At 41.2% G+C, this 27,130-nt stretch overlaps 1 protein-coding gene across 4 annotated transcripts in view; it reads left to right on the top strand.

The window, feature by feature from the left end:
- ASXL2 (ASXL transcriptional regulator 2) overlaps nucleotides 1-8,010 on the top strand; it is a 126,741-nt gene extending 118,731 nt beyond the window's left edge. For 3 of the 4 annotated variants that reach the window (XM_045549192.1, XM_045549193.1, XM_045549195.1), the window contains one exon: nucleotides 1,063-8,010. In XM_045549192.1, coding sequence (XP_045405148.1) covers nucleotides 1,063-3,504 — 2,442 coding nt within the window. In that variant the 3' untranslated portion in view covers nucleotides 3,505-8,010. The remainder of the gene's footprint in view (nucleotides 1-1,062) is intronic. The other variant, XM_045549194.1, reaches the window with a different exon arrangement.
- Nucleotides 8,011-27,130: the final 19,120 nt, after the last annotated feature.

The raw sequence follows: 27,130 nt of genomic DNA, 5'->3' as shown, positions 1-27,130 counted from the left end.
GACTGCAAACATTTGAAAAAATAGGTATTACAAATAATGGAAAATCTTTAGTGACTTATTATTCTTAATTTAGGGATATTCAGAAAGATGGCATGCATCTTCTTAGAGCTTAGTGGCTTAATTTTTTTTAATTAAATGCTTTAGAACATCTGTAATAGTTATTTGCTCCTTTAAACTCAACCAACAACTAGAAGAGTCTGCATCTTAATGCATTCTAATTAACTCTAGTAGCTTTTGAAGTATTGTTTAGGACAGGAGGCAGATTCATTTCAGACATGATATTTTTATGGTATGAAAATCAGTGATTTCAAGCCTGATAGTCCATCAAAATCTCACAAGTAGCTTTTTAGAAGTACACTTTTTCCTAGGGCTGCTAATTTGTATATTTTGGGATAGGACCCAGAGCATATATATTTTTTAAAAGCTGCAAAAGTAAATATAATACCAGCCAGGGGTGAGAATGACTGGTAAACAGTATGTACATACTCCCTTATGTGGGTGGACATAGTGGGGTATACCTGTGGATCACATATTGCCTGCCTTCTAGTGCTATCTGGAACCCTCTGTAATTCACCTCAACTTAACTGTGTGCATAGAACAAAGAAGAGCAAGTATTCCCCTTGGTAGTAAAGCTAAGAAGTAAAAGACAATAATGATACAATTTTCTTTCTTTCTTTCCTTTTCTTCTTCCTTCCTTCTTTCTCTGCACCCCCAAACATAAACACACTTTGTAAAAATGTAGATACCATAGAAAGGTCTATATCTTAATAACCAGTTATAAGTAGTTATGATATTAGGAGAGAGTTGTGTTGAGAAAAGAGGTGTGGGGATTTAGGGTGGGAGTGGAGGGAGGGAATTCTTTGGCACCAATAGAAAAGGTGGAAGGAACCTAGAGACAAACTAAATGTTGCTATCTCCAAGGTTTGACCTCTCATCCATGGACTTCCCATGTTTGTCACAGGTGCCATATTGTTCATCTATTCTAAAAATGTAATGGCTGATTAAGTTATTCTTGTAAGTGAAAACTAAGCTCTGTTGTTTTTTTCCCCCTACTTCTTTCAGATCCCGGTCTCCAGAATCTCCTCCATGCCGTTTCATCCATCGCAGGTCTCTCCCAGGGCTTGTTTTCCAGTCTCCATCATTAGTCCTAACAGAACAGGAGCCAGAACTCTCGCAGACATCAAAGCAAAAGCCCAGCTGGTCAAAGCACAGAGGGCAGCAGCTGCTGCAGCCGCCGCAGCTGCTGCAGCTGCCTCAGTTGGAGGGACCATTCCAGGACCTGGCCCAGGGGGTGGACAAGGTCCAGGAGAGGGTGGTGAAGGGAAAGCTGTTAGAGGAGGCAGTCCAGGCTCAGACAGAGTCAGTGGAACTGGAAAAGGCCCCACACTGGAACTGGCAGGAACTGGAAGCAGGGGAGGTACGAGAGAGCTTTTACCCTGTGGTCCAGAGACTCAGCCCCAATCTGAGATCAAGACCACCCCAGACCAGGCACAGCCTCATAGTGTCTCTGGAGCACAACTACAGCAAACCCCCTCAGTGCCTCCAACACCTGCCATCAGTGGAGCGTGCACAAATGTCCCATCACCAGCCCACATAGAGAAATCGGATAATGAAAAACTGAACCCCACCAGGGCAACAGCCACAGTGGCCTCTCTTAGCCACCCGCAAGGGCCCGGTAGTTGCAGACAGGAGAAAGCACCTTCTCCTCCAGCAGGTCCTGCTCTAATCTCAGGTGCCTCATCTGTTCATTTTGCAGCTGATGGCACAGTTGAGCCCAAAGCCGGTTCTAGTAAGGATACACCAAACTCTTCAGCCTCAGCAAAGACAGATGCTAGTGCACCAGTGGCTATGACTCCCTCCCCTTTAACATGTTTACTGACCACAGCCACTTCAGAAAAGCTTCCTGTACCCCAGGTCAGTGTAACTACAGCACCTACCGGATCAACTCTATCCTTGAGCTCTTTGCCAGCAGCTTCTAGCCTTAAAACCCCAGGAACTTCCTCACATATGAATGGACCCACTTCAAGACCAAGCTCTAGTATCCCTGCCAATAATCCTTTAGTTACTCAGCTGCTCCAGGGCAAAGATGTTCCCATGGAGCAAATTCTGCCTAAACCTCTCACCAAAGTTGAAATGAAAACTGTTCCACTGACTACAAAAGAGGAAAGGGGGATGGGAGCACTCATAGGTACCAACACGACAGAAAATAGCACCAGAGAGGAAGTTAATGAGCGCCAGGCCCATCCAGCTACACAGCTGGGTAAAACCTTACAAAGTAAACCGCTCCCTTTTCCAAGGCCCCTTCAGCTGTTTTCTGCTAAGGAGCTGAGGGACTCCAGCATTGACACACACCAATACCAAGAAGGACTAAGTAAAGCAACCCAAGATCAGATCCTTCAGTCTCTCATCCAGAGGGTTCGGAGGCAGAATCTTCTCTCAATTGTGCCGCCCTCCCAGTTCAACTTCACTCACTCAGGTTTCCAGTTGGAAAACATCTCCACAAGCCAGAGGTTCATGCTGGGTTTTGCTGGCAGAAGGACATCCAAGCCTGCAATGGCAGGTCACTACTTACTTAATATTTCCACCTATGGCCGGGGTTCAGAGAGCTTTAGGAGGACCCAGTCTATAAACCCTGAAGACCGTTTCTGTCTAAGTAGCCCCACTGAAGTCTTGAAAATGGGATATACAGACTGCAAAAATGCAACAGGGGATAGTAGCAGTGGCAAAGAAGACGACACTGATGAGGAAAGTACTGGTGATGAGCAGGAGTCCATCATGGTGAAGGAGGAGCCCCAGGTTTCCCACAGTTCTGGCAAATGGGACACAAGTTCGGGACCCCACAGTAGGGAAACCCTATCCACCGGTGATTGCTTAGCTAACAAGAATGTGAAGGCCGAGACACCAGTGAATGAGCAAACCACTTTAAGCAAGGAGAATTACCTGTTCACTAGAGGCCAAACATTTGATGAAAAGACCCTAGCCAGAGATTTAATTCAGGCAGCACAGAAGCAAATGGCTCATGCAGTGAGAGGTAAGACAATGCGTAGCAGCCCTGAGCTTTTCAATTCTACTGCTCTTCCTCTACCTGCAGACAGCCCCACCCATCAGCCTCTACTCCTTCCACCACTGCAAACCCCAAAGTTGTATGGAAGCCCCACACAGATAGGGCCAAGCTACAGAGGCATGATCAATGTCTCCACCTCATCTGACATGGACCATAACTCTGCTGTACCAGGTAGCCAGGTATCTAGCAATGTAGGTGATGTCATGTCCTTTTCAGTGACTGTCACTACCATCCCTGCTAGCCAAGCTATGAATCCCAGCAGCCATGGCCAGACCATTCCTGTTCAGGCCTTTCCTGAAGAGAACAGCATAGAGGACACGCCTTCAAAATGTTACTGCCGATTGAAAGCCATGATCATGTGCAAAGGGTGTGGAGCTTTCTGCCATGATGATTGCATTGGCCCCTCCAAACTGTGCGTCTCCTGCCTTGTCGTTCGGTAACGAGACTAGAAGGAGACACACTGTAAAGGAGGGGGAAGGGATGGGTTGACCAGATGTGTTTTTTGGAATCACAGAAATAAACAAGTAAGTTTCAGTTGTCTTAAGAGACAAATGTTACTTAATCAGGAATACAAAGTATAGATCTTTTACATTTTAGAGGAAGAGCACCTTGTATAGTAAGTCTAAGTCAAGCAAGACTTTGTGAATTTGTGACAAGTTTGCACTTAAAAAATCATGTAAATATGTCACATTTTGTTTAACATTTTTCCAAGTGTTTAGGTAATAATGTGTTACTTTGAATTCAGATTTATGTTCCACTTCATGTGACTCTGAGAAAAGTTTAATGCCATGCATGGTGAAAGGAAGCTTTCTGACCTTTGCTAAGAGGCCAGGAAAAGGAAGGAGTGAAGGAGTGGTCCAAAGAAGTGACCATTCATGCTGATTATGTCTTGACAGTCTGGCTGCGGGTCATTCATAGATTATTCAGCCTTTGCAGGATTTGGATTCAGAGTTTACTCAGTCCGTTTACCTTATGTAGAAGCTTCTTAAGTTGAAGTATTTGATAAGGTATTAATTTCACAGGTAGTGTTTCAGATTGTGAAAGCTCTGACTTGGTTCTTGGCTTCTGTAAACCAGTACTGTGGCCAAGCACTCTGCTTGCAGTTTGTGGATCCCTGCTGTTCCCTAGTCCCACCCCTGCCCTGACATAGTGAATGTAGTTCCTGAAGGGATTGCTTCCTCAGTCCCCCTGCCCCCGCCCCACCCCCGTGTTGTTATAGCCTGTACAGGGCAACAATCCCAGCAAAAAAATCCCATACTTAGTCATTCATGGAAACTTACAGTTTTGAAATACTAGCATAAAATGAGTAGAAAAGTGTTAGTGATGGGGTGATTTGAACTATGTATTGTTAGGCAAGGGAAAGGAAACTGCAGAAACTTAAATTGAACCTAAAGAACTTCAGAGAACAATTTTAACACTAGAAACAAAGTAGCCTCTCTTTTCCTCTTCTCCCTCAACCCGTTACCTAATGTTCTATAGTCAGTTGTTGTCACAAGTAGAAAAGCTTGTTAATACCACGTTTGCTTATTCTGTTTAACCTGTTTTGACCTCCCAGGCATCTGAGGAGGATGACATAATCTTATCTCTTACTTTGCACACACATGTGCGCACACATACACACACAAATACACAGCACTTTCCCTGTTTTAGAAAATATGTCCCCTGTTTTGGAGTACTGCTGTCTGTGCAACTAGAAATTTCTGACGTAAAGGGGCTTCAGTGAATGGCTTAGGGAATGCATGGAAAGGAAGAAAAATTAGCTCCAAAGTTTTGTTTGTTTTTGTTTCTTTTTCTTTTTTTGTTTCCTTTTTTGTTTTTTAAATCCTTCTCTAGTGACTGAAGAATTTTTGAGTACATAATATTTAGGTCATGGTTAAAGAACATTAAAATAAACCTACAGTTTACCAGAATTTAGTAAATTGGAGAGTGTCAATTTGCATCATTTGCATGTTGATCTCACGTCTCCCAATTGAACTGTGTAAAGTAAAAATATTAGTGCAACATAGTACAGTTGTCTTTGTACTTAATATTCAGGATGTGATATTTACAAAATTCAGAACAGTTTAAACTTATTAGTTAAGTCACATTACAGATTAGGAGAAAGAAAGCAATAATAATCTGTTTTACCCCCATACTATTGCCCACCCCCCCATCATACACTTTTTTGTTTTTAATGCTTTCCCTCAGTCCTTGCCCCCATTACCATAAGAAACTCACTTCACTATTGTTCATTTTTCATTTCTGGCTTTTTTGTGGCCCAAAGCAAATATAGGATTAATATCTGTGTTCCGGTTTCAGACAAGACAATATGATGTCCTTCCATCTTCCCCCTTTTCTTCCAGCACACACACAGCTAAGAGATAAGAAGGCTGCAAGAATCCAGGGATAAAGAGTAAGTTCTCAAGCCAAGAACCAATAGGAAACAAATCATGGTTGTGCTTCAAATGTTCAGCACCCTGGGCAGTCCAGGGGGTGACTTTAGAAAGACTTAATGATGGGTGGAACACTGCGCCCAGCCGTTCCATTCCCCACCTTAGTGCCAGGGCTGAGGGCTGTCTGCATGCTGGAAGAGGTTGAATGTTTCAGAATTAACTCCGTGCTAAATATCAGTTACCAATTTTGATTGATGAAAGTGATTTTTCTGCTGCGGCCCTTTCCTGTCAGAAAGGCTTTTCTCCATGGTTTCTGTAGATGGAAAGACTGACCAGGAAAGGAGGAGGAAAGGCATCAGGAATTGTAAAGTCCATTCAGAAAGCAAACCATATTGTGCCTCTTCATCTTGACCCAGGCTCTTACAGATAGGTCCTAAGTTTTGCTGTTCACCAGATTCTTTCCACAAGTAATACTCAGCTAAATATTTTCATTTAGGAATACTTGTAAAACAGAAATGACCAACTATGTATACTGCCTCAGTCTTGACCAGATGAGAGAACAGTTTCAGGTTATCTCAGATTGGTAGTAAATTGAATACCAGTCTATTTTTCAGTTTGTTTCAAAACAGTTGTTTCAGGTAGAAAGCCATTCATTTTATAAGCTGAACAGAAAAAAATTACATAATATCTGGCCTTCTAGAAAATGAAGCAGTAGAAACAAGGAAACATTTAAATTATTACAGTATGGTACTCCAACAGTACCTTCAAAGCAATTTTTAACTTAGCTCTTGAGTTGTTCAATCTGAAATGTTTTATTAAGTGCTAAGCTTATTCTTAGGGTATTACCTGTCATTGTTTCCAGTGACTAGTCAGGCATCATGCCTGATGCACATGCCTCCAGTGTACCCCTCTCTAGCCTTCAGATTACCCCCATCTGCTGCAGGTCACCTCAGGAGATAGCATTAATAATGTATCGTCTCAGTCTTATTTATAAACATTCTAAGTTGTCTAGTAGAGAAGACTCTGAATCTGAAAGAATTTTCATTAATTAAAATTCCCCATTCTGTTAAACAGAAAGTAAAGCCAAATACCTGGAGTTGTTTGCCCTGCTTCTGTTCCCTTAACCCGTATGCTGAAGATACTGGAGCTATCTCTGGTATTTCATGGAACATTTTTAAGATTAAGCGCTGGCCAGTGGGAAATTATTCTTGGGGTGGGGGAAGAATCATACTTACATGGGTTGTGAAGGCACACAAATGTACATGTTTTAGATCATATCTCAGATTTAAATAGCCAAAGGAAGACCTCACTGCCTTCCAGGTGAAGGTGTAAAGTCATACAGATTAATGACCCGACAGTTACCATTCTGTTGCTTATTACTGCCTTTCTCCACCCTGGAGATTCCTAAAGAGCTCTTGGGTGAAGTGATTTGTTATAATGAGGGGGGTCTTCTCTGGTCATTACATTGCTATTTATTGCTAGAACTCACTGTCAATGAGCAGTGCTAGGGTTGTTTTCTCTTTGACTCAGAGGTTTCATAGCATAGCAAGGAGGGAAAAGTCTCCCCATTGCATTACAACAGTGCGCTAAGTAAAAAACTTGGCAAAGGGTAGTTTTCAGCTCAATTTATAGAATAGTCCAAAGAGACTTTGAGAAACATGATGATAGGCAGGGACCTTTCCTACCATGTTTCAATACCTACATACCTATTGAAAGAGAACAGTAGGTAAAACATTTCCTAAAGTTGAAGCAATAGCTTCATAGATTCTTGGTTACTTTATTTTTTTTAATGCTTTACATTTGATACAACTATTAAAGATCAATTTTAAAAATAGCTTTCCAGTAATATATTTTAAGTAATATATATTTTAATATCTATGTAAAAAGTGACAGTGGAAGACTTTGAATTTCTCATATATGGTATGTTTAATGTAGGACCTCACTGTTAAGGCACAAGTTATTTCAAGGAAGTTACTCTAAAGACACTCAGATTATTTCCAAAAAAAAAAAAAAAAAATGCAATAAGGGAATAGTTTGGGGGTTTATTTTTTATTTTAAAAGAAAATTGACTTATTTACCACAAGCTATTTTTTTCCCTTCTGGCTATAAGGTTTGTACAGACTGGTTTGGTAAATGCTAAACTTTTGTGTCTTTTGCCTTTTTAAAGGAATTGTTAACATTGGATTAGAGGGTATGTACAGAGAAGTTGGTGTCAACACCATTTAAAAAGTCATATTTTTTCACAAATATAGAAAAAATCATTTTACATAAGAATTTTAAGTATTTGCAATAAATATATGTATATAGATTGTATGTATTCCTATATTCTTATTTTCATTTTATTATTAAGTAAAAGATCATTAAAATTGAAAGTAAAAACCTTGGAGTTTTTGGTGAATCTTGAGGTCTAACACATCTGAGAGTGGCATGGGGAAGGGCCCTCGGTTGTTGCCTTATCTACTGTGGGAAAGATACCCCAGACTGTATGGAAGAGAGTGAAACGAGGGATTTGGCGGTAAACAAATCAGGGTAGTGTATTTCTTTCAGAACTTAAGTAAAAATATGATTAAATTATCCTAGTCTGTCTGTCTCCGTGTTTTCCTCGCTGATCTCTTCCGGCTCCTAACCACTTAGAGACACGGTGCAGCCTCTTTCTTAATGTGCCCACTGTTTGCTTCTAAATCCAAGAATGGTAAGTAAGTATTTCAGGGGAAAAAAATAGGTTTTCCTTTCTCCATAGTGGTTAATAAATTCATCAGCAAACATTCACCGCCTCCACCTTCCGTGCCCTCGGGATATGTGAAGTAATAGTCCCCTGAAGATAATGGAAAGCTTTTTTCTGTTTCCCAATTCTCCGAGAAGTGAGGTTCATAGCCAGAGTCATGTCCTGACTGATCTGGAGAGGCCGAAGAGCTCAGAGGACCATGTGAGGAGAAACACCTGTGCCTTGATTAGGTTCTGTTTCAGCATTTGACACTTGAATTTTGAACTCCCTGGTGTCAGGAAGGGCAGTTATGGAACTGAGAACTGAGCCAGGTGTTAGGAGAGGGTAACTGTCTGCAGTCCTATACCTAGATTGCTGTCTAATCCAAGAGAATTTATTTTGTGGCTATAAAGTAAATACTTGATTTTAGGATAATATGATAGAGCAAAATGATACCTAGATCTTTGGAAATAAAGATATATTGCCCATTCTTTAAAAAGAATAATATACAGATTCATTGATGACCTGAAAGAAAAATTGTTAAGGTCCGATTTTCAAGAACGTATCTTGACCCATGAAATTGACTTTTTATTGTAGTTCACTAGCTAATTCTCCCCATAATTGCTCAGCTGTGGTTATTTTTACTGATTTTAAAAATTGGCATGTTTTGGAAATTAAGGATAATGCTTTTTATAAAACACAATATTCTTTTTAAAAAACTGAAATTTCAAATTTCTGGATTGTCCAAAGACATTGGAGAAAGTTCAGCCATCCAAGAGAACAGTACTCTAGATCTTAGCTCAAAACGTACTATTTCTAAAGGAAACGTTTTAAGTCTCAGGGCACATCTATCTGCATCTTCATAATTTCCATATAGAATGGGAATGAAGGTGAAATATCTAAATGTGTGCAAACTAGTTCATGATGACCATTTACAAAGAAGGACTCCCCATTTCTAGTACATCTTGATTATTTAAATGGGCCTCCTACCTCATGGGAAGTAAAATTTATATTCATTTGGTGACATGGGAACCTATAGGGTAGCTGGTCTGCAATTGAGTGACAAAGAACAATGTGCCAGAACACAGGGCAACTTCAGCCCGGATCCCCAGCCACCCTTTGTTTACTTCACAGAGTTTTAGGAACCTGTGTTCATTGCATTTGACACTACTTGATCTCAGCTGGTCTTCAGAAGTCAAGAGATTTTGCATTGTGTTTCTAACTGTTTATGGAAATCATGTCATTCACAAATCCAAACATTTATTTATTGAGCACCTGCTATGTGCTAAGCCATATTAAAGTGCTGGTAATGCAAGGGTAAGCAGAAACAGTCCTGTGAGCTGTCGAAAGTTCTTCCTATGATAGTAAGCGTACAGCATGGTTCCAGTTCAGTGCTCAAGGAGTAACGTGCTTCCTTTTCCCCAAGACGTGGAAAGTTTAAGTGTAAATGAGTATGAAACAGATGCATCTAAGGCACAGGCAAAACTGTGGCAAAACATGAAGGAAAAGAAAGCACTGAATGAAAAAAATAGGCAATGTGTAAGTGAGGAGTCATATGAGTAAAGTTTACCCTTTTCTGAGAATTATCACTGGAATATCTAGAGTTGAATAGAAATTTGAAAAAATCTGAGTAACATCTATTCATAAAAGATATGCCTTTTAATTAATTCAGGTCAGTGTGTCTATTTTTTTCAACTAACTTTCAAATAATAATTGGGTAAATGATGCAGCTTTCCTGTCGCTGTTCAAACCCAAAAGAAGCTAAAGGGAATTTTTTAAAAATATAATTTTCATCTTACAGGTGATAAGGAACTGTATCCCTTCATTTTGAACTGTTGCATCCCTGTTTTTCTCCATAATGGATATTTTAGTGTTCTTACTTTTTTTTTTTTTTTTTTTGAGACGGAGTCTCTCTCTGTTGCCCGGCTAGAGTGAGTGCCGTGGCGTCAGCCTAGCTCACAGCAACCTCAGACTCCCGGGGAGCTGGGACTACAGGCATGCGCCACTATGCCCGGCTAATTTTTTCTATATATATTTTTAGTTGTCCATATAATTTCTTTCTATTTTTAGTAGAGACGGGGGTCTCGCTCTTGCTCAGGCTGGTCTCGAACTCCTGACCTCGAGCGATCCACCCGCCTCAGCCTCCCAGAGTGCTAGGGTTACAGGCATGAGCCACCGCGCCCGGCCCTTACTTTTCTAATATTGTAGAGTTGGCCTTTTCTCCTATATCTTAAGTCACAGAACTTAAAAAGGACTTCAGTGGGACTCTAGCCCTGTTCATTTTAGTGGCCCAAATCCTAATTCTTTAGAAGTTTGTGATAGAAACGTTTTAAAAGGATAAACCATTATTTTGTTGTATTTTGCCAGTGTTTACGCTGTCTTTAATCTGGATTATTGAATTTGCAACTCAAATTCTGTATGCCAAAATATTCATATTCACCTTTTAGTCAAAAGTGTGTGGTGTATTCTGCTATGTAATATAGTCTCAACTGTCCAGGAAGTAGGAGAATGGATATTCTCTATTTTCCTAATACTGGGTGACTTTCAACAGAAGATAGGGTTTCTTTCATAGAAACTGTATATACTAAGGAATACTTTGTACCTCCTTGTAGCTTTCAGCCTTAACCTAAAAAGGGAATCTCTGGAAGGGGATCTCCTTATAACAGGAAGGACAGACAAAACCTGAAAAAGAGCCAGACATGATCAGCTGTGAAGATGGGCTGTGGCTAGATGGTTCTCCTGAAGAATAACTTCAAACTCATTTTCCTGGTTCTTCAAAACCAAAAGAAGCTAAAGAGGATTGTTAAAAGCCATATCCTGATATTCATCTTAACACTAAAACTTAGAGGATGCCTTGGGGAGGAGAAAGATAAGCCTGGGATTTGATTTTAAGTGGATTTAAGTAAACTTTGAATTACATGGCTTAGTCTATTTTTCAGTACTTTTTTTTTTTTTTTTTTTTTTTTGAGACAGAGTCTTGCTTTGTTGCCCAGGCTAGAGTGAGTGCCGTGGCGTCAGCCTAGCTCACAGCAACCTCAAACTCCTGGGCTTAAGCGATCCTCCTGCCTCAGCCTCCCGGGTAGCTGGGACTACAGGCATGCGCCACCATGCCCGGCTAATTTTTTCTCTGTATATATTTTAGTTGGCCAGATAATTTCTTTCTATTTTTAGTAGAGACGGGGTCTCGCTCTTGCTGAGGCTGGTGTCGAACTCCTGACCTCGAGCGATCCACCCACCTCGGCCTCCCAGAGTGCTAGGATTACAGGCGTGAGCCACCGCGCCCGGCCTTCAGTACTTTTTTTAAAGATCTTGAGTTCACTTGACATGTTGAATTGTCTTAAGTGTAACATGGAGTTTGAGACATTGTGTGGGCTGAGGAATGGTTTTCTGTTGAACTGTGGCAGCTTTTGCTGCTAATCAGGATTTAGGATTGTGGACCTTTTTGAGTAAAACGGAAGTTGGTTTCCTAAACAGTATTAGACCAACTTGAGTCCACATTTAATTTTACTAAATTTAATCAGATCCTCTTTTAAAATATTTAAGTAGTTAAGATTCAAATTAGCCCAATAAGCAGTGCATTATATGTTATCAAAATATCTGAAGATACCTTATGACTTATTTTACACAGAACCTATGTTCTTCCTATGGAAAGTCTGGTACATAAAATTTTACAAGTCTTGGGCCATTTCTTTAAAAAACCAGAGTCTAATGTTTTCAAATACCTAGAGTTTGGAAATGATGGAGTTGGACTTTGACCCTAATTCAGCAATTCTTTTCATTTTAGGCTTTCAGGCAACAGCAGTTTGGAGACTTCTGCAGTAGTAACCCCAGTTTAACCTATATGTAATCACTTTGCACAGTTTTAAATTAATAAGATTCTTCCAGAGTCTCAGATTTGGTTACCCTTTTGTTAGACAAGGAGATAGATTTCTGTCTGGGAAGGACATGATAATTTATTCTCTGATAATAAAACACTGATTAAAAAGCAAGTTCTTGGAGAATTCACAGAATTTCTAGAGTCCATGAAACATCTAGAGAACAAGAGAATTGAAACCCTAAAAATTAAAAACTTTTAGCCATAAGTGCTTTGACCCACTTTTTCAAAATCCATTTTAATTCTGTGACTCACTGTTTGCATCACACCCTTCACCAGCACCAAGATAAGTCAGAGTGGAAGAAACGACCTTATGTCAGTCTTGACCACTTAAAATCTGTGCACATAGCCCTTAGCACTTTGAAGATAAAACTGCCTTTTAGTTCCTCACTATGGTCTTTATTCCTCTCACTTTTAGACTGTTCCTTTTATTGGTCGTATAAAAACTACCTTCTTCAGAGTTGAATGTATAATAATGTTTCTGCACATGGACAAACTATTTTAATGAGTCATCTTGGTTGAATAAAGGCATGCAGTTTTACTCTAGCGACTCTGCCTTTTCTTTTCCAAAGAAACCAGACCCCATGTTGGATGACTTGCCTCCTTGTTATCTATTCCCTTGTGCCTGGTTGCACAACTGTCCCTGGATCCTGACTAAAGTTGGGTACTACAGAGAGCGCTGATGTCGCCAGTGAACACTCGAAGGAGTCTAAGAACTCAACATAAGCCAGACAAAATGTGTATCTTTCAGAATAAAAAGGAAAACCATGCTAAAAATCTACAGTAATAAAAACAGTGTGGTACTGGCATAAAGACACATATAAACTGATAGAATAGCCCAGAAATAACCCCTCACATATATGGTCAAGTGATTTTCAACATGGGTGCCAAGATCTGTCAATGGAGAAAGGACAGTATTCACCAAATGTTGGGAAAACTTGATATCCACATGCAAAAGAATGAAGTTGGACCCTTACCTAACACCATATATAAAAATTAAAAGGGAAAACAATTATGAAACTTAGAAGAAAGCAGTAAGAAGTGTGGAATTGGATTTGACAATGATTTCTTGGCTATGATGCCAAAAGCATGGACAGCAAAAGAAAACAGATAAATTGGACTTAATTTAAAAATTGTGGGTCCGGGCATGATGGCTCATGACTGTAATCCCAACACTTTGTGAGGCCAAGGCAGGAGGATCACTTGAGGCCAAGAGTCCAAGACCAGCTTGGGCTATGTAGCAAGACCCAGTCTCTATACACACATACAAAAAAAAAAAATTATGAAAAGTTTAAAATTTGTGCATCAGGCCAGGCATGGTGGCTCATGCCTGTATCCTAGGACTTTGGGAGGCTGAGGCTGGAGGTCATTTGAGGCCAGGAGTTCAAGACCAGCCTGAGCAAGAGCAAGACCACTGTCTCTACAAAAAAAAAATAGAAAAATTAGCCAGGCATGGTGGTGCACACCTGTAGTCTCAAACTACTCGGGAGCCTGAAGTAGGAGGATTCCTTGAGCCCCAAAGTTCAAGGTTTCAGTGAGCTATGATGAGGCCGCTGCACTCTAGCCTGGGTGACAGAGGGAGACCCTGTCTCAAAAAAAAATTGTGCATCAAAGGAAATTATCATCAGAATGAAAAAGCAACCCACAGAATGAGAGTATTTGCAAATCATACATCTGGTAAGAAATTAATATTCAGTTCTATTCAGGCTCTCAATGGTTAAAAAAGAAATTAATATTCAGAATACATGAAAAACTGCAACAACAAAAAATGAGCAAAGAACTTGAATTACACAAAGGACCTTGTGCATTGCTGATGGAAACAAAACGGTGCAGCTGTTGTGGATAACAGTATGGTGGTTCCTCAAAAAAACATAGCATTACCATATGGACTAGCAATTCCTCTTCTGGGTATATACCCAAAAGAAGTGAAAGCAAGGACGTGACAGATTTCTACACCAGTGTTCATAGCATTATTCACAGTAACTATGAAGTGGAAGCAACCCAAATGTTCATTGACAGATGAATGGATAAACAAAATGTGGTGTATACGTATAGTGGAATATTATTCAGCCTTAAAAGGGAAGGAAATTCTGACACATGCTACAACATGGATAAACTTTGAAAACATTAGGCTAAGTGAAATAAGCCAAACACATAAAGACAAATGTGTGATTCCACTTACATGGAGTACCTGGAGTAGTCACATTCTTAGAAAGTTGAATAATGGTTGTTGGGGACTGGAGGGTAGGGGAAGAAATGGGGAGTTCATGCTTAATGGGTACAGAATTTCCCCTGGGAAGGATGAAAAAGTTCTGGAAATGGACAGCATTGGTGGTTGCACATTAATGCCACAGACCTGTACACTTAAAAATGGTTAAAATGGTAAATTTTATGTATATTTTACCACAATAAAAAAAAAAGGAAACCCAAAGTGGATAGAGAAATAAAGCTTCTATGACATTTTGTTCTCTGAGCTACCTGACAAAGTTAAATTAAAAGCGGTTTTGTTTAAGGAAATAAAGAACCCAGGGTCCACCAGTAGAGTTAAGAAAAAAAAACACGTAGCACTGGAGAAACTAGTAGTAATGTTAGAGGCAGCCGCGTATCTCTGAGGGAAGCAAAGCTCTTGGAGATCGCTCTGCGCGGTGACTAGGAAAACTGTCATTGGACCTAAAAAGCTGCAACTGAGAATGGAACTAAACTACAACATCCTAGTACAGCCGGGAACCCAGAAAGTAGGATCAGACCTGAAGATATATAGATTACCAGGATGTCAGGAGTTGATGGCAACAAGGAGCAAGCACCTTTAAAAATAAGCAAAACCATTAACCATCCTCGTCCCACATATTAAGCAATTCCAGTGAAGAATAGAGTTCTTGTAGTGAACATCTTTGCTAATCTGAGAGGCAGAAAGATACCTCTTTTTTTTTTTTTTTCCATTTTTAAATTTTTTAGTGAAGTCAAAGACCTCTCTATGAGAACTGTTTCTGTTTTTTTGTGAATTGCCTGATTGGGGCTTTTGTCAGTTTTTCTGTTCCTGTGTTCCATCTCTTAGTGACTGATAAGTGGTCTTCACATAATAAAGATATTAATTTTTTGTAATAGGTGTTGCACATATTTTTCCTAGTTTTTCATGTCCTGCATTCTTGTTTGTGGTCTTTCTGTCATACAGAAACTTTTAAGTTTTCTGTAATTTATCATTTTCCTTTAAGATTTTTGTTTTCATGATATACTTAAGAAGCCCTTTGGCCACACAAGGATTATAAAACACTTAAATCCCTTTCTTTTCCTAGTTCTTCTATGGTTTAATTTCAATTTTTGACAGCTCTACTAAGGTATAATTGATATATAGCAAACTCCACAGAAAGGGCACAATTTGATAAATTTTGACATGTTTTATCACTACAGTCAAGATAATGAACATACCCACCACCCCCAAAGTGTCCTTGTGCTTCATTGTGGTCCCTTTTGGCCCTTCCTGTCAACATTCCCAGACAACCAATGATCTTTCTGTGACTCTAAATTAGTTTGCGTTTTCTAAAATATTATATAAATGGAAAGGCTGGATAATATGGTAGGTGTATGTTTAACTTTTTTAAGAAACTGCTCTTTTTCAAAGTCATTGTGCTATTTTATGTTCCCATCTACAGTACAAGAGATCAAGTCCTTCCAATTCCTTGTCAACATTTGGGTCAATGTTTTAGCCATTTTAACAGCTGTGTGGTGGTATCTCCCTAGTGACTAATGTTGCTGAACATCTTTTCATGTGCTTATTTGCTGTCCATAAATCTTTCATGAAGTGTTCATGAGTAAATTATTGTATATGGTGAGAGATACAGATCAAAGTTCTTTTCTTTACATACTGATATTCAGTTGTTCCATCACATTTAAAAAGACTCGCTTTTCCCACTGAATGACTTACACCTCTGTTGAAAATAAGTTATGTATATATGTGTGTGAGAGTCTATTTTTGCACTATCCTGTCCCATTGATATATTTTTATATCTCTGAACCATTACCACATTTTCTTAATTACTGTAGCTTTATAAAGAAGTCTTAAAGTCAGGTTGTATGAGTCCTCTTTGTTCTTCATTTACAGAATTGGTTAGACTATATTAGGTCCTTGATTTCCATGTGAATTGTATTAATAGAATCAACTTAAGTTTCTACAAAAATGGGATTTTTTTTTTTTTTTTTTTTTTTAGACAGAGTCTTGCTCTGTCACCTGGGCTAGATTGCCATGGTACCAGCCTAGTTCACAGCAACCTCAAACTCCTGGGCTCAAGTGATGCTGCTGCCTCAGCCTCCCAGAGTGCTAGGATTACAGGAATGAGTCACTGTGCCCAGCCCCAAAATGGGATTTTGATTGGGAATATGTTTAAGCTATCCCTCAATTTGGGGAGAATTGAGATCTTAATGGATTGCACAATTGATCCATCTGTCCATATTTGTGTGCTTTAATTTTGCTCCGCACTGTCTTGTAGATTTCAGTGAAGAGGTCTTTCACATCTTTTGTCAGATTAAATCCTACATTTTCATATTTTTAAATGATATTTTAAATGAAAAGTTTTTAAATTCAACATTCATTTTCTGAGTGTTAATTGATGGATATAAATATTCCATTTAAATTTTTTGCTGATTTTGTATCCTGCTACCTTGCTAAACTCACTTATTGGGTTTCTCAGCTTCTTTTTACATTCTATATAGATAACAGTGTCATCTCTGAAGACAAACTTTTATGTGGATACCTTTTCTTTTTCTGCCTTCCTACACCGGCTGCAACCTCCAGTGCAATGCTGAAGTGGAAAGAGTAGACATCCTTGTTCCTGATCTAAGTATTTAGTATTGCATATTAAATATGATGTTAGCCTGTAGCCCCAGTTACTTGGGAGGCTGAAACAAGAGGATGGCTGAGCCCAGAAGTTCAAGTCCAGCCTGGGCAACATAGTGAAACCTGTCTCTTAAAAAAAAAGTATGTTAGCTGTAGGTTTTTCCTGAATGCCCTTCGTCAGGCTGAGGAAGTTTCGTTCTATTACCTCCTGAGAGTTTGTTGGTTTTTAATCAGGAAGGGATGTTGGATTTTGTCAACTGCTTTTCCCTGCATTTATTGATATGGCATCGTTTGACTTTTTCAGTTTGTGAATATGATAAATTACATTGATTGACTTCAGAATGTTAAAACAGCTTTGGATTCATTGATTATTGGTTTTCTCTTTTCTATTCCACTGATTTCCACTCTGATGCTTATTATGTTTCATTTATTTTGCTTAGTTTTTGTTTAATTTGTTCTTTTTCCAGTGTTTAATTTGAAAGCTGATGTTATTAATTTGAGACCTTTCTTTTTTTCTAATGTAGCTGTCCGATACTATAAATTTCCCCCTGGCTCCTGCTCTCACAGCATCTTGGCAATTCTGATGTGTTGTTGCTTCATTTCTCTTCCGTTCAAAAACTTTCTAAGTTTCATTTTTAAAATGGTTTATTAAGATAAATAAATTTTTAAAAATTTTGTTAAATCTCAACTCCTGAGCACCTGTCATTTCAGTATGTATGCCAAAATGGGAAGTTTATACATAAAACACTTTGGCCACATGCAGAACTGTAGTAATTTTGAGAAAAAAGCATTTGTGTGGTTGAGTCACAAGCTGAGCTAATACTTTATTCAGGTAACACCATTTAAGAGAATGACTGACAAACTATGGCTATTCAGATTTGGGGATTTTCTGGGAAATGAACAAAGTGAGCCTGTCACTAAGGAAAGCAATTGACAGTATTGGTTGACAATGATAAAATTTGATCTTTTAAGTAAAAAATTGGGGGAAAATGCACATCCACCACCATGAGCTCAACAGCTTCCCAACACTTCAAGACTTCTGAGAAATCAAAAATAGGTCGTACACATACACAGACACACACGGATGTTTGATAGTACAGAATGACTTTGAAAACCACGCCCTAGAGAAACAAGCTCAGTAGACACTTAGTCTGGCTTCTTGAGACCAAAAAGCTTGAGAACCCTGCTCTGCGGCGCTCTGGATTATATGGTATTTGATGGAGCTGACTCCAGGCCCACCTACTTAGGTACCTCCCTCAGCCATCGGTACTCTAGCATTACCCAGTTCCAAAGTTTCTCTGAGACTTGTAATCAGTACCCCCTCGCTCAGTCCGGGGAATAAAGACACCGGCCTTCATATTCTTAGATTCCCCCACATTTACCTGAGTGTTTCAGTGTTGCTGTTTTGACACAAAGGTGAGCCAAGAGACCTGCATCTAGATTCTTGCCCTTCTCCTTCTTGTCCCCAGATCCTACTCTGGTGCAAGGGCTTTCTCCCCGACGTGTGGCAGGAATCTATGCTTCCTGCTTGTTATGGTTTATTCTATGATCAGTTCTCTAAGAGGCTTTATTTCTTTTTCTGTAGAAACTCAGCTTTAGGATTTCTAAGAAATACCCCTTTCTCAAAACAGGCTGGCTCTCAAGACTGTAGTCTCACTATGGACGTTAAAAAGTCTAGTTTGAAGCGCAAAGCTGAGCCATAACTTCTCTGTTTCAGCCAGTGTGCCTCCCCCTCCCCCTGTCTCTTTCCTGGCACAATAAGCTTCAGCCTCACTGTTTGAATGAAAGGCTTGGCAAGGTAGGGGATGAATTACTGAGAAAGAACAGTGTCTGACTGTCTCATAATTCGATGGCAGGTCTTAATGAGGTTGAAGGAAAAGGTGAAAACACTGAGAGCCATGGTGTTGAACGGCAAGTTTATGAGTATGTTGTAACTGGAATTTTGTGATGGGTGAGTTGGAAGACAAACCTTGTTCAACCTTCCTTTTTCTTCATAGTAGGTGTTTAGTTAATATACATTGAATTAAATAGAATTCATTTGCAATTTTAAAGTTCTTTTACATTTGAGAGGTGGGGAAGCAGGATAAACAGAAAACAAAAAGGAGAAGGAAGTTTCTTTAAAAAGTCAAAGAGGGAAAAGTTAAAAACTTTAATGACAAATTAAATTATTAAATTCAAAAACTTATAGCTGAATGGATAAACAAAGGCCTATCGGTGTTATAGGCTCTAAGGGTCCCTGTTGAGAATGAAAACAAAAATGCTCTTCTAAACATGACCTCTTCTCAATTTATTTGAAATATGTATATTTAGACAATTCAATATACACTTGCTATGGTCTTAGTGTCCTCCAAAATTCATGTGTTGGAAACTTAATCCCCGATACAGCAGTGTTGGGCGGTGAGGCCTTTAGGGATGTGTTTAGGTCAGGAAGGCGGAGCCCTCATGAATATGTTAATGCTGCTTTATTACAAAAAGAGCTTGTGGGCGTGGGTTGGCTCCCTCCTGCCCTTCTGCCTTCCGCCATGTGAGGGCGCAGCAAGAAGGCGCCTTGATCTTGGACTTCCCAGATGCCAGAACTGTTGAGAAACAAATTGCTGTTCTTTATAAATTACCTCGTCTCAGGTATTTTGTTACAGCATCAAAAATTGAATAAGACAACATGGTATCTCTTCTGTTTGCTGAATCACTACTTCTCTATTTTAATTACAAATAGTAATATTAGCATCAAATATTGAGCATTAACCGTGTGCTTGAGGATTGGAAACAGTGGTCTAGAGAGGAGAAGAAAGAGAAGATGATGACAAACTTTCTTCATATATGTGACAGAGCCTCACATGTCAAGGTTAAGCGGACACTGGCCCTTTGAGAAGGGGAAATCTAGGCATTTCTGTGATTTATGGTAATCCACCTACATTTGTATCAATTCATAAAGCAGTTTATGAAAGTTATCACATTTCATTCTCATCATTCTCTTGGGAGGTAGAGATTATCATGCTTACTGAAACACATAAAACACTAAATCTCAGAGATCAAGCATCCTCAGTCACACGGCTAATCAGCGGCAGAGTTGGAGGTTGAACCCCATTTCCTGAATCTTGGACACAAGCTAAGCTGCCCACCCTCAGCTCCCTTCTGAGAAGGGGAGAGCGTGCGCTGCTGTGGCTCTGGCCAGCTCGGCATTGCTCCCTTTCTGGCCCTGCCGTCTACCAGGGAGGGACCCAAGGCTCCTCCAGGGGGAAGAAAGCTCTGCAATTAGACTAAATATAGTTCGGGAGAGGCAGCACCTCATTTGGACTAATTATCCTGTCACCCATGAGAAGAACAAAGAGTGAAGAATTTTCAAGCCTCATCATTTCCATTCCTCTCACTAACTTGCGCTTCTGTGTAATTGGCCTGACCCCAGGGCCTGGAGATAAATTTTAAAAGAGCAGATACTCTGGCTGACTGGGAAATGTCTGGGCTGCTGAGGAAGACCATGGCAATGACTTCCTCTGACCTGCAGCACAGCGACTCCGTTAGAATTGGAGGGAGACCAGCCTGGTGAGAGATCCCTCAGTCCTGGAAATGCCCAGATGAGAGACAGGAAACCAAGACCATTGATGAACAATCCAGCTGACATTCAATTGCATAATGTATTGACAACCCATTTTGCAAAGCCTTTCTTGTTCTTTCATCTAAAAACACTGAGTGCATACTATGTGCATGCGGGTAGTTTGCTAAATAGTATGTTTTAAGAAATCCAAAAGAAACTCTCACTGGATCCCTAAAAGTTGAATGCAAAGTCAGAGTTAGAGAAATTCAAGAGAAGGAAAGGTACTTTGGTCAAGACATGTGCTTAGGCCGGGCGCGGTGGCTCACGCCTGTAATCCTAGCACTCTGGGAGGCCGAGGTGGGTGGATCGCTCGAGGTCAGGAGTTCGAGACCAGCCTGAGCAAAAGCGAGACCCCGTCTCTACTAAAAAAATAGAAAGAAATTATCTGGCCAACTAAAAATATATATAGAAAAAATTAGCCGGGCATGGTGGCGCATGCCTGTAGTCCCAGCTACTCGGGAGGCGGAGGCTGAAGGATTGCTTAAGCCCAGGAGTTTGAGGTTGCTGTGAGCTAGGCTGATGCCACAGCACTCTAGCCAGAGCAAAAGAGCAAGACTCTGTCTCCAAAAACATAAAAAAAAAAAAAAAATGATGCTCAATAGAACACAAAATTCTGCTAACCACAAGTGTTACAAATGATTCTGATTAACTTGTTACTTTCCATTGTGGATGACTTTATTATACAAGCATAATACCTGCAGGTGGGCTCAGAAATTGCTGTATCTGTAATATATTATAATAAGAATCTGTTATGGCACATTCGACATCTGCAACAAGTTCCAAGTAAAAGACTGCACTGGAAAAAAATGTTTTGCACATTTCAGATCAGATGTCACACACTTTAAAATCAAATCTCATTTCTGAGAAAAGGGATGTTGCTTGTTATGCCAATGGGGCACAAAATACAGAGTTGAGAGAGTTCATGTCACAGTTTGAATCATCATCCATCCAAAGAGTGGAGACATGATTCACACATCTTGTGTCTGGTACTAACCAGTAGATATCTGAGCTCCATCAACGATGACAGTCCATATTTACTGATAATGCCCTACGGTAAGGAGAACGAGAATGACATCTGGCTTCCCTTCAGAGGGGACAGCTGCTTCAAGACAGGGTTCTGCTTCAGAACCCAGCTATGAGACCGGAGCTGCCACTCTACTCAGAAGCTGGAAGACAGGGAAGTAGGCTAGAATCCCGTGTGATGCTTCTGGAAAGCAGTGTTGGAGGCAAAGAAATAAGTTGAGGTGGGGGGAGGTGCTTGAAGCCAAGGTTAGGACTGGCCATTTTTATTGTTTTCATTCTTTCTGTGTTGGTTAGCTCTTCTCAATTAATATCTCCCTCTCTCTTTCTCTCTTTCCGTCCCCTCCCTGACCTCATTTCATTCTGCCGCATTCTTCCTCATCCTCCGCTTTGTCCAAAACCTTCTTGCTACACTGCACATAGGCGAGAAAAGCAGCAGATCCAAACCCAGTCACTCTGGAAGTCTGGGTTGCCCCAAAGGCCAGATGGGATTAATTATGCCCAAACAAGATTTTAAAACACTTTAAAAAGAAAGCAAGCCAAATGAACTGAAAACTTGGGTTCAGTGACCTTGAGATGATTTGGCTCATTTGCATATCTTTGTAGGGTTTTCAGAGGGTAGAAAACGTAAGATCTTTTCCAGGAGCTTCGTGTTTGAACAGCTTATTTTTGTAAGAGAGCCGGTTAAACAGAACCCTCACCAAATGAATGAAGTTAGAGTGCACAGACTCTGACACAGGCTCCAGGGTCAATTCTCTCTTCCCTGAGAGGAGCGAGTTTCTGAGTCCAGAAATTAGAAGAGCTTCATCCACTCTGTCCTGTGAAACACGGGCAAGTGTCATAGAAGACAGAATATAAGGGCCAGTTTCTCTAAGACTTTTAAGGGCAAAATGTGTTTCTCTCCTTTCGCAGCCAAAAATAAATGACTGTGGACTAAGCAGGTGCCTTCTAGACCTTGGTTTTTAAACCTTGGCACACTACTAAAATTTTATGGGGCTTTGTTGTCGGGGCTGTCCTGGGCATTATGGGATGTTTAGCAGCATCCCTGCCCTCTACCCAGTGGATGCCAGGAGCATGCACATACAAGTTCCGATGACAAAAGCTGTCTGCAGACACTGCCCAATGGAGATAAAATTGGCCCCTGTTGAGAATCAGTGCTTTAGAGAAGGGAATGGAATATTCTCTTCCAAAATATACATATAAGAACATAAGTGTTTAGGGAAAGATGATGTTTTAGGAAAAATATGATGGCTTAACCTGTGTAGCGTCCAGTGTACTGCTCCAAGCTGTTACTTCTGCTAAACTATATGCTTCAAAAGGGCAGGAACAACATGTATCTTATTTACTGCTATAGTCGTAAGATCCGGTATAGTGCCCAGGACTTAGCAGGTGCTTTAAAAAACTTGTGGAATTATTACGATTTAATGAGCAAATCCTGTATGCCAAACACTAGGACACATTCATATACCACCCCTAATCCTTACACCACTAATAGGAGAGGCATTAAAATAAAACTCTTCAATAAAGCAAATTCACATGTAACATAATTGTCATTTGATTCCCAGTTCAGTTCCTTTCCGCAGATTCTGTGGGAATGGGCTAAAGTTCCTACCGTGGGGTGGGGTGGAGGCCGCAATCCCTTTGGGGAGGTGGGGAGGCAGAGAGTGAGTCCCCATGTCCTCAGTATTTGCTTGGCCAAGTTTCCCTGAATCCAAAAGACACAATGGGTGCAAGATAACTAGGAGATTCCTGGAATTATTGTTGCTGTACTGGGAATTTTAGCCTGCCACAGGGTCCCTACTTGTCCCCATCAATATTTAAACCAGAATAAACAATTCCCAGGTGGCTCGTACCAAACCACAGCTGAGACCAGAAAGGATTTGGGTCACTGCCAGAACCCTGGAAATCCGGGTCGTTTCATTAATTTCTCAATAATGCACCCTTGCGTTTTGCAAGATTGACCTCTTCTGCCCGACTCATCACCTTGTGGGGGATTTTACTGTGTCATTTTGTGGTACAAATGAGGAAACTGAGGCCCTACGAGGTTGTATGACTTGCTCAAATCACAAAGCTGCTATGTGGTAACCCAAGATTGGAAGCACCCAAGGTTGGGCTGACTCTGTACTCTTTCCACACACATCTTCCCGAGTGCGGCTGGTGATTGCCATTCCCACATTCCATGTGTTCTAATTCCCTGAATGGTTTTGAGTGGGGGGATCATATTCTCTATTGTGTGGGCTTGGGAGGGGCAGATGAACAGGACCTGGGTTGGAGCCAGCAGCCTCTAGGCTATGCCAAGCTAGTGAGCAGCAGGAACACCAGGATGAGCCGCAGGCAGGACCGGACTGGCCCGGTGGGAACAGGCAGAGGCCAAACATGCAGCATCTATTATGGGCTGGAACGAGATGAGGCAGAACCTAGGATCTGGCCCTGCTCACCGCCCCTGCTGCAGACGAGGAGCACTGCGTGAATCGCTGCCTCCCGAAGAGACCTGAGCAGGACATCTGCCATCAGATGAGCCAGGGCTCTTGGCGGGCTGCCCAGATACCACCCCCCCACTCGGGGGAAGGTGTAGTTGAGGAGTGTGTATGTTAGATGGTACACACATACATGTGTCTGAGTGCCTGGAAGGATGACGTTGTCACTCACTGAGCTGGAAGGGCAATGGGAGGGGCAGCTTTGGGGAGAGCAGTGCAGTGGGGACAGTTACATTTGAGATGTCCCCTCCAAGTGGGGTGTCCAGTGGGCAGTTAGGTGTGTTGGGGTGCAGGAGAGAGGTCCGGGCTGGACATAAGAACTTGAGGCCAGCATGCAGGCGGTGTTAAAGACAGGAGGCTAGAGGAAGTCACCGAGGGAGTGAGTACAGAAAAGAGGAGAGGTCTGAGGACTGAGCTCTAAGGCAGCTGACAAGACAGGGAAGGACCTACCACTTGAATAAAAACAGAAACAATCACTCGGCAAAAGTACAGAAGAAAAACACAACTATATGAGGTCAGTACAGTGTCTAATTTTGCACTCAATAGCTGTTAAGAGTAATACTAATAATAGCTTACAATGTGCCAAGTCTCTGTATGTATTATCTAGTTTAATCCTCATAAAACCTCATTAGCAACTTAAAAATACCAATTAAACAATTCTATGGTGCCATTACACAAACTAAAATAAATATAAATAAAGCCCAGTTTGGGTGGAGCTGTGGGAAAATATGACAGATGCCCTGAAACATGGCTGGTGGCACTTTACCTGGAGAGGAGTCTGGCAACAACGTGACAGCGCTAAACTCAGCACCCCTTTTATAAGGAGGAAAAACTAACTGTGACATGTGTCCTTTGTAGTTCTGCCAATAAGCATGAACACTGGACAGGACCCAAGTCCTTGCGAAACAAGCCACGATACATTCACATTAAGGAACGGCCACTTCGCCGTTTAAAATGACAAGTATGAAAGTGTGTTGATACAATGTGATTTGTCTTTACTAGGAATTGCTTCCTTCTGAGGACAGAATTCTAGCCAATTAGCTCAATTTTTCCAGTAAAGGGAAAATTATTGTGAGGATACAGGGGTTTCCTACGGGTCCCAAGAGCAAGAGAGAGACCCAGGGCTCTAGAAGGACGGAGACAGCGATTCCTCTGATGGATCTGGGCAAAGTAAGTTGAAAACCCCCGGAAAGGACTCTCTATTCTAGATGCCATTAAGAACATTCATGGGAGGAGGATAAAATCCTTTGAGTATCCCTTGACTCATCTTTTTCTCTCATACACCACATCCAGCCTCCAAATCCTTTAGGCACTATCTTCAAAATATGTGCTATACAAAATATTATATTGAAATTATATCAGCAACTTCCCTCCACCTCCATCCTAATCATGCTGACCAAGACACCAAAATGTGACACAGAGACGTGAAGTGGGCACATGCTGTTGGAAAAATGATGCCGATAGACTTGCTTGACGCAGGTTTGCCACAAACCTTCAATTTGTAAAAAACGCGATATCTGCGAAGCGCAATAAAGCAAACAGCAACAAAAGAAGTTATGCTTGTATACAGTTCCGTCATTGCAGGTTTCAATACTGAGTCTGGGTCATCATCGTGTAATTCAGAGAAGCAAAGGGGCAGGAGAAGGGTAGTTTTAATAACTGTAACACATTTTTCAAAAGTTTTTAAGGCACAAAGATTATCTGTCACAACTCTCACAAGTTTTATTTTTTTGCATATTGCTTTGTTTTTCATACGTATAGTTTTGTTTTTTATACTTGTAGATATTTTCTATACTTAATAATATATAGCATTACTTAATAATATATTACTAGTTCCCTAAGTTTCTATACAATCTTTATGATAATGAGTGCCTAGTTCACTGAGTTGGTATATATCACAGATGACATGCCATTGCCTCACTTGTTGAATATTTAGGTTTTTGCAGAACTCATTAAGTGGAAGAGGATGCCAAAGAGTGCAGTGCTGCCCGGGAGGCTAGTACGGATGCCACAGAGTAGAGTGCTGGAGCCCACCGCCATGCCAGGGCAGTGGTACCTTGGGGATGGGGTTGTAATATGATGCCAAAAACAAACCGCTCACCTGTTTTAGCAGAGATCTGCTCTGGTTCCACATACATCAACTCATGCTCCATCCTTTAGAAAAAACTCATGGAAAGAAAAAAAACATCGAGGCATGTGTCACCTGTAGTACCGGATGAATCAAATGGTGCCCTCCCGGGGTTCAAAAGCCAGAGCCTACTGCTGGTCACCAGATGATAAAACTTGTGTTAGGTCCCAGGACTAGCGTGGCTGCTGTTGGCATTTCTCCTCGGGGGCTGGGAAGTGGGCAGTGCTGGGCTGCCGAGGGTGGTGCGACGACTTCCTGTGGCCTCAGTTCTTGATCCCATAGCTGCGGCCCCTTGGCCTTGCTGGAGCACCTGGAATCATCCTAGTGCTGGTCAAGGGAGCACTAGACCTTGTTCTGTGATTCTCAAACTTAAGGGTGATAGGAATCACCTTGGGGAGGGGGTACTGAAAGTGTAGATTCTTAGTTCCCACGCCCAGAGGGGTAGGTCTGGGATGGGGCCCAGGAATGAGCACTCTTGACAAGTACACCAATTATCCTGATGCAATGGTCAGCCAGATGTGAGACACGCTGCCTTAGGACGTAGCTCAGGGACTTGTAAGGAGTCTGTTTTCAGGCTGAAGCCTCCTCCTGATATTATAACTGGGTCCCTTCTGGTGTGCTCGGCCTAGTTCTCAGGAAATGGGGCTTCTGTTTGGCTCCATCTACCCTCCCAAATCCCAGCTGGCCCAACTACTGGCTCACAGACCTCCGTGACACCAGCTGCTCATATGTGGGTCACAGCCTTCGCATTGTAACCATTGTCATACTGCTGACTGTCAGGGGACTCACCAGGTGATAGTTGAAGTGATACCCACAGATCTGCATCCTCTCCCATCTTCCAGGCCCTTCTCCCTGCCCCCACCCCAACCTGCACACTGAATACCGTGCTGGGCCTTCTGCTCTCACCTGCCGCAGGGTCCAGTCCCATGTGCTGCTCCTCTCCACCCCCAGGCTTGTCTTATCTCTGCACCCCACTTCCTCTGCTGGGCCCATCCTACCTCTGAAAGCATTGCTCTCCGGTCAGAACCCAAAACAGACATACTGGGAGCCACAGTGAGTGCGCTGTTA

The sequence above is a fragment of the Lemur catta genome, chromosome 4 (genome assembly GCF_020740605.2).
Source record: "Lemur catta isolate mLemCat1 chromosome 4, mLemCat1.pri, whole genome shotgun sequence".
Lineage (NCBI taxonomy): Eukaryota > Metazoa > Chordata > Mammalia > Primates > Lemuridae > Lemur > Lemur catta.
Note: the sequence above shows the minus strand (reverse complement) of the source record. Positions and strands in the feature narration are given on the sequence as shown.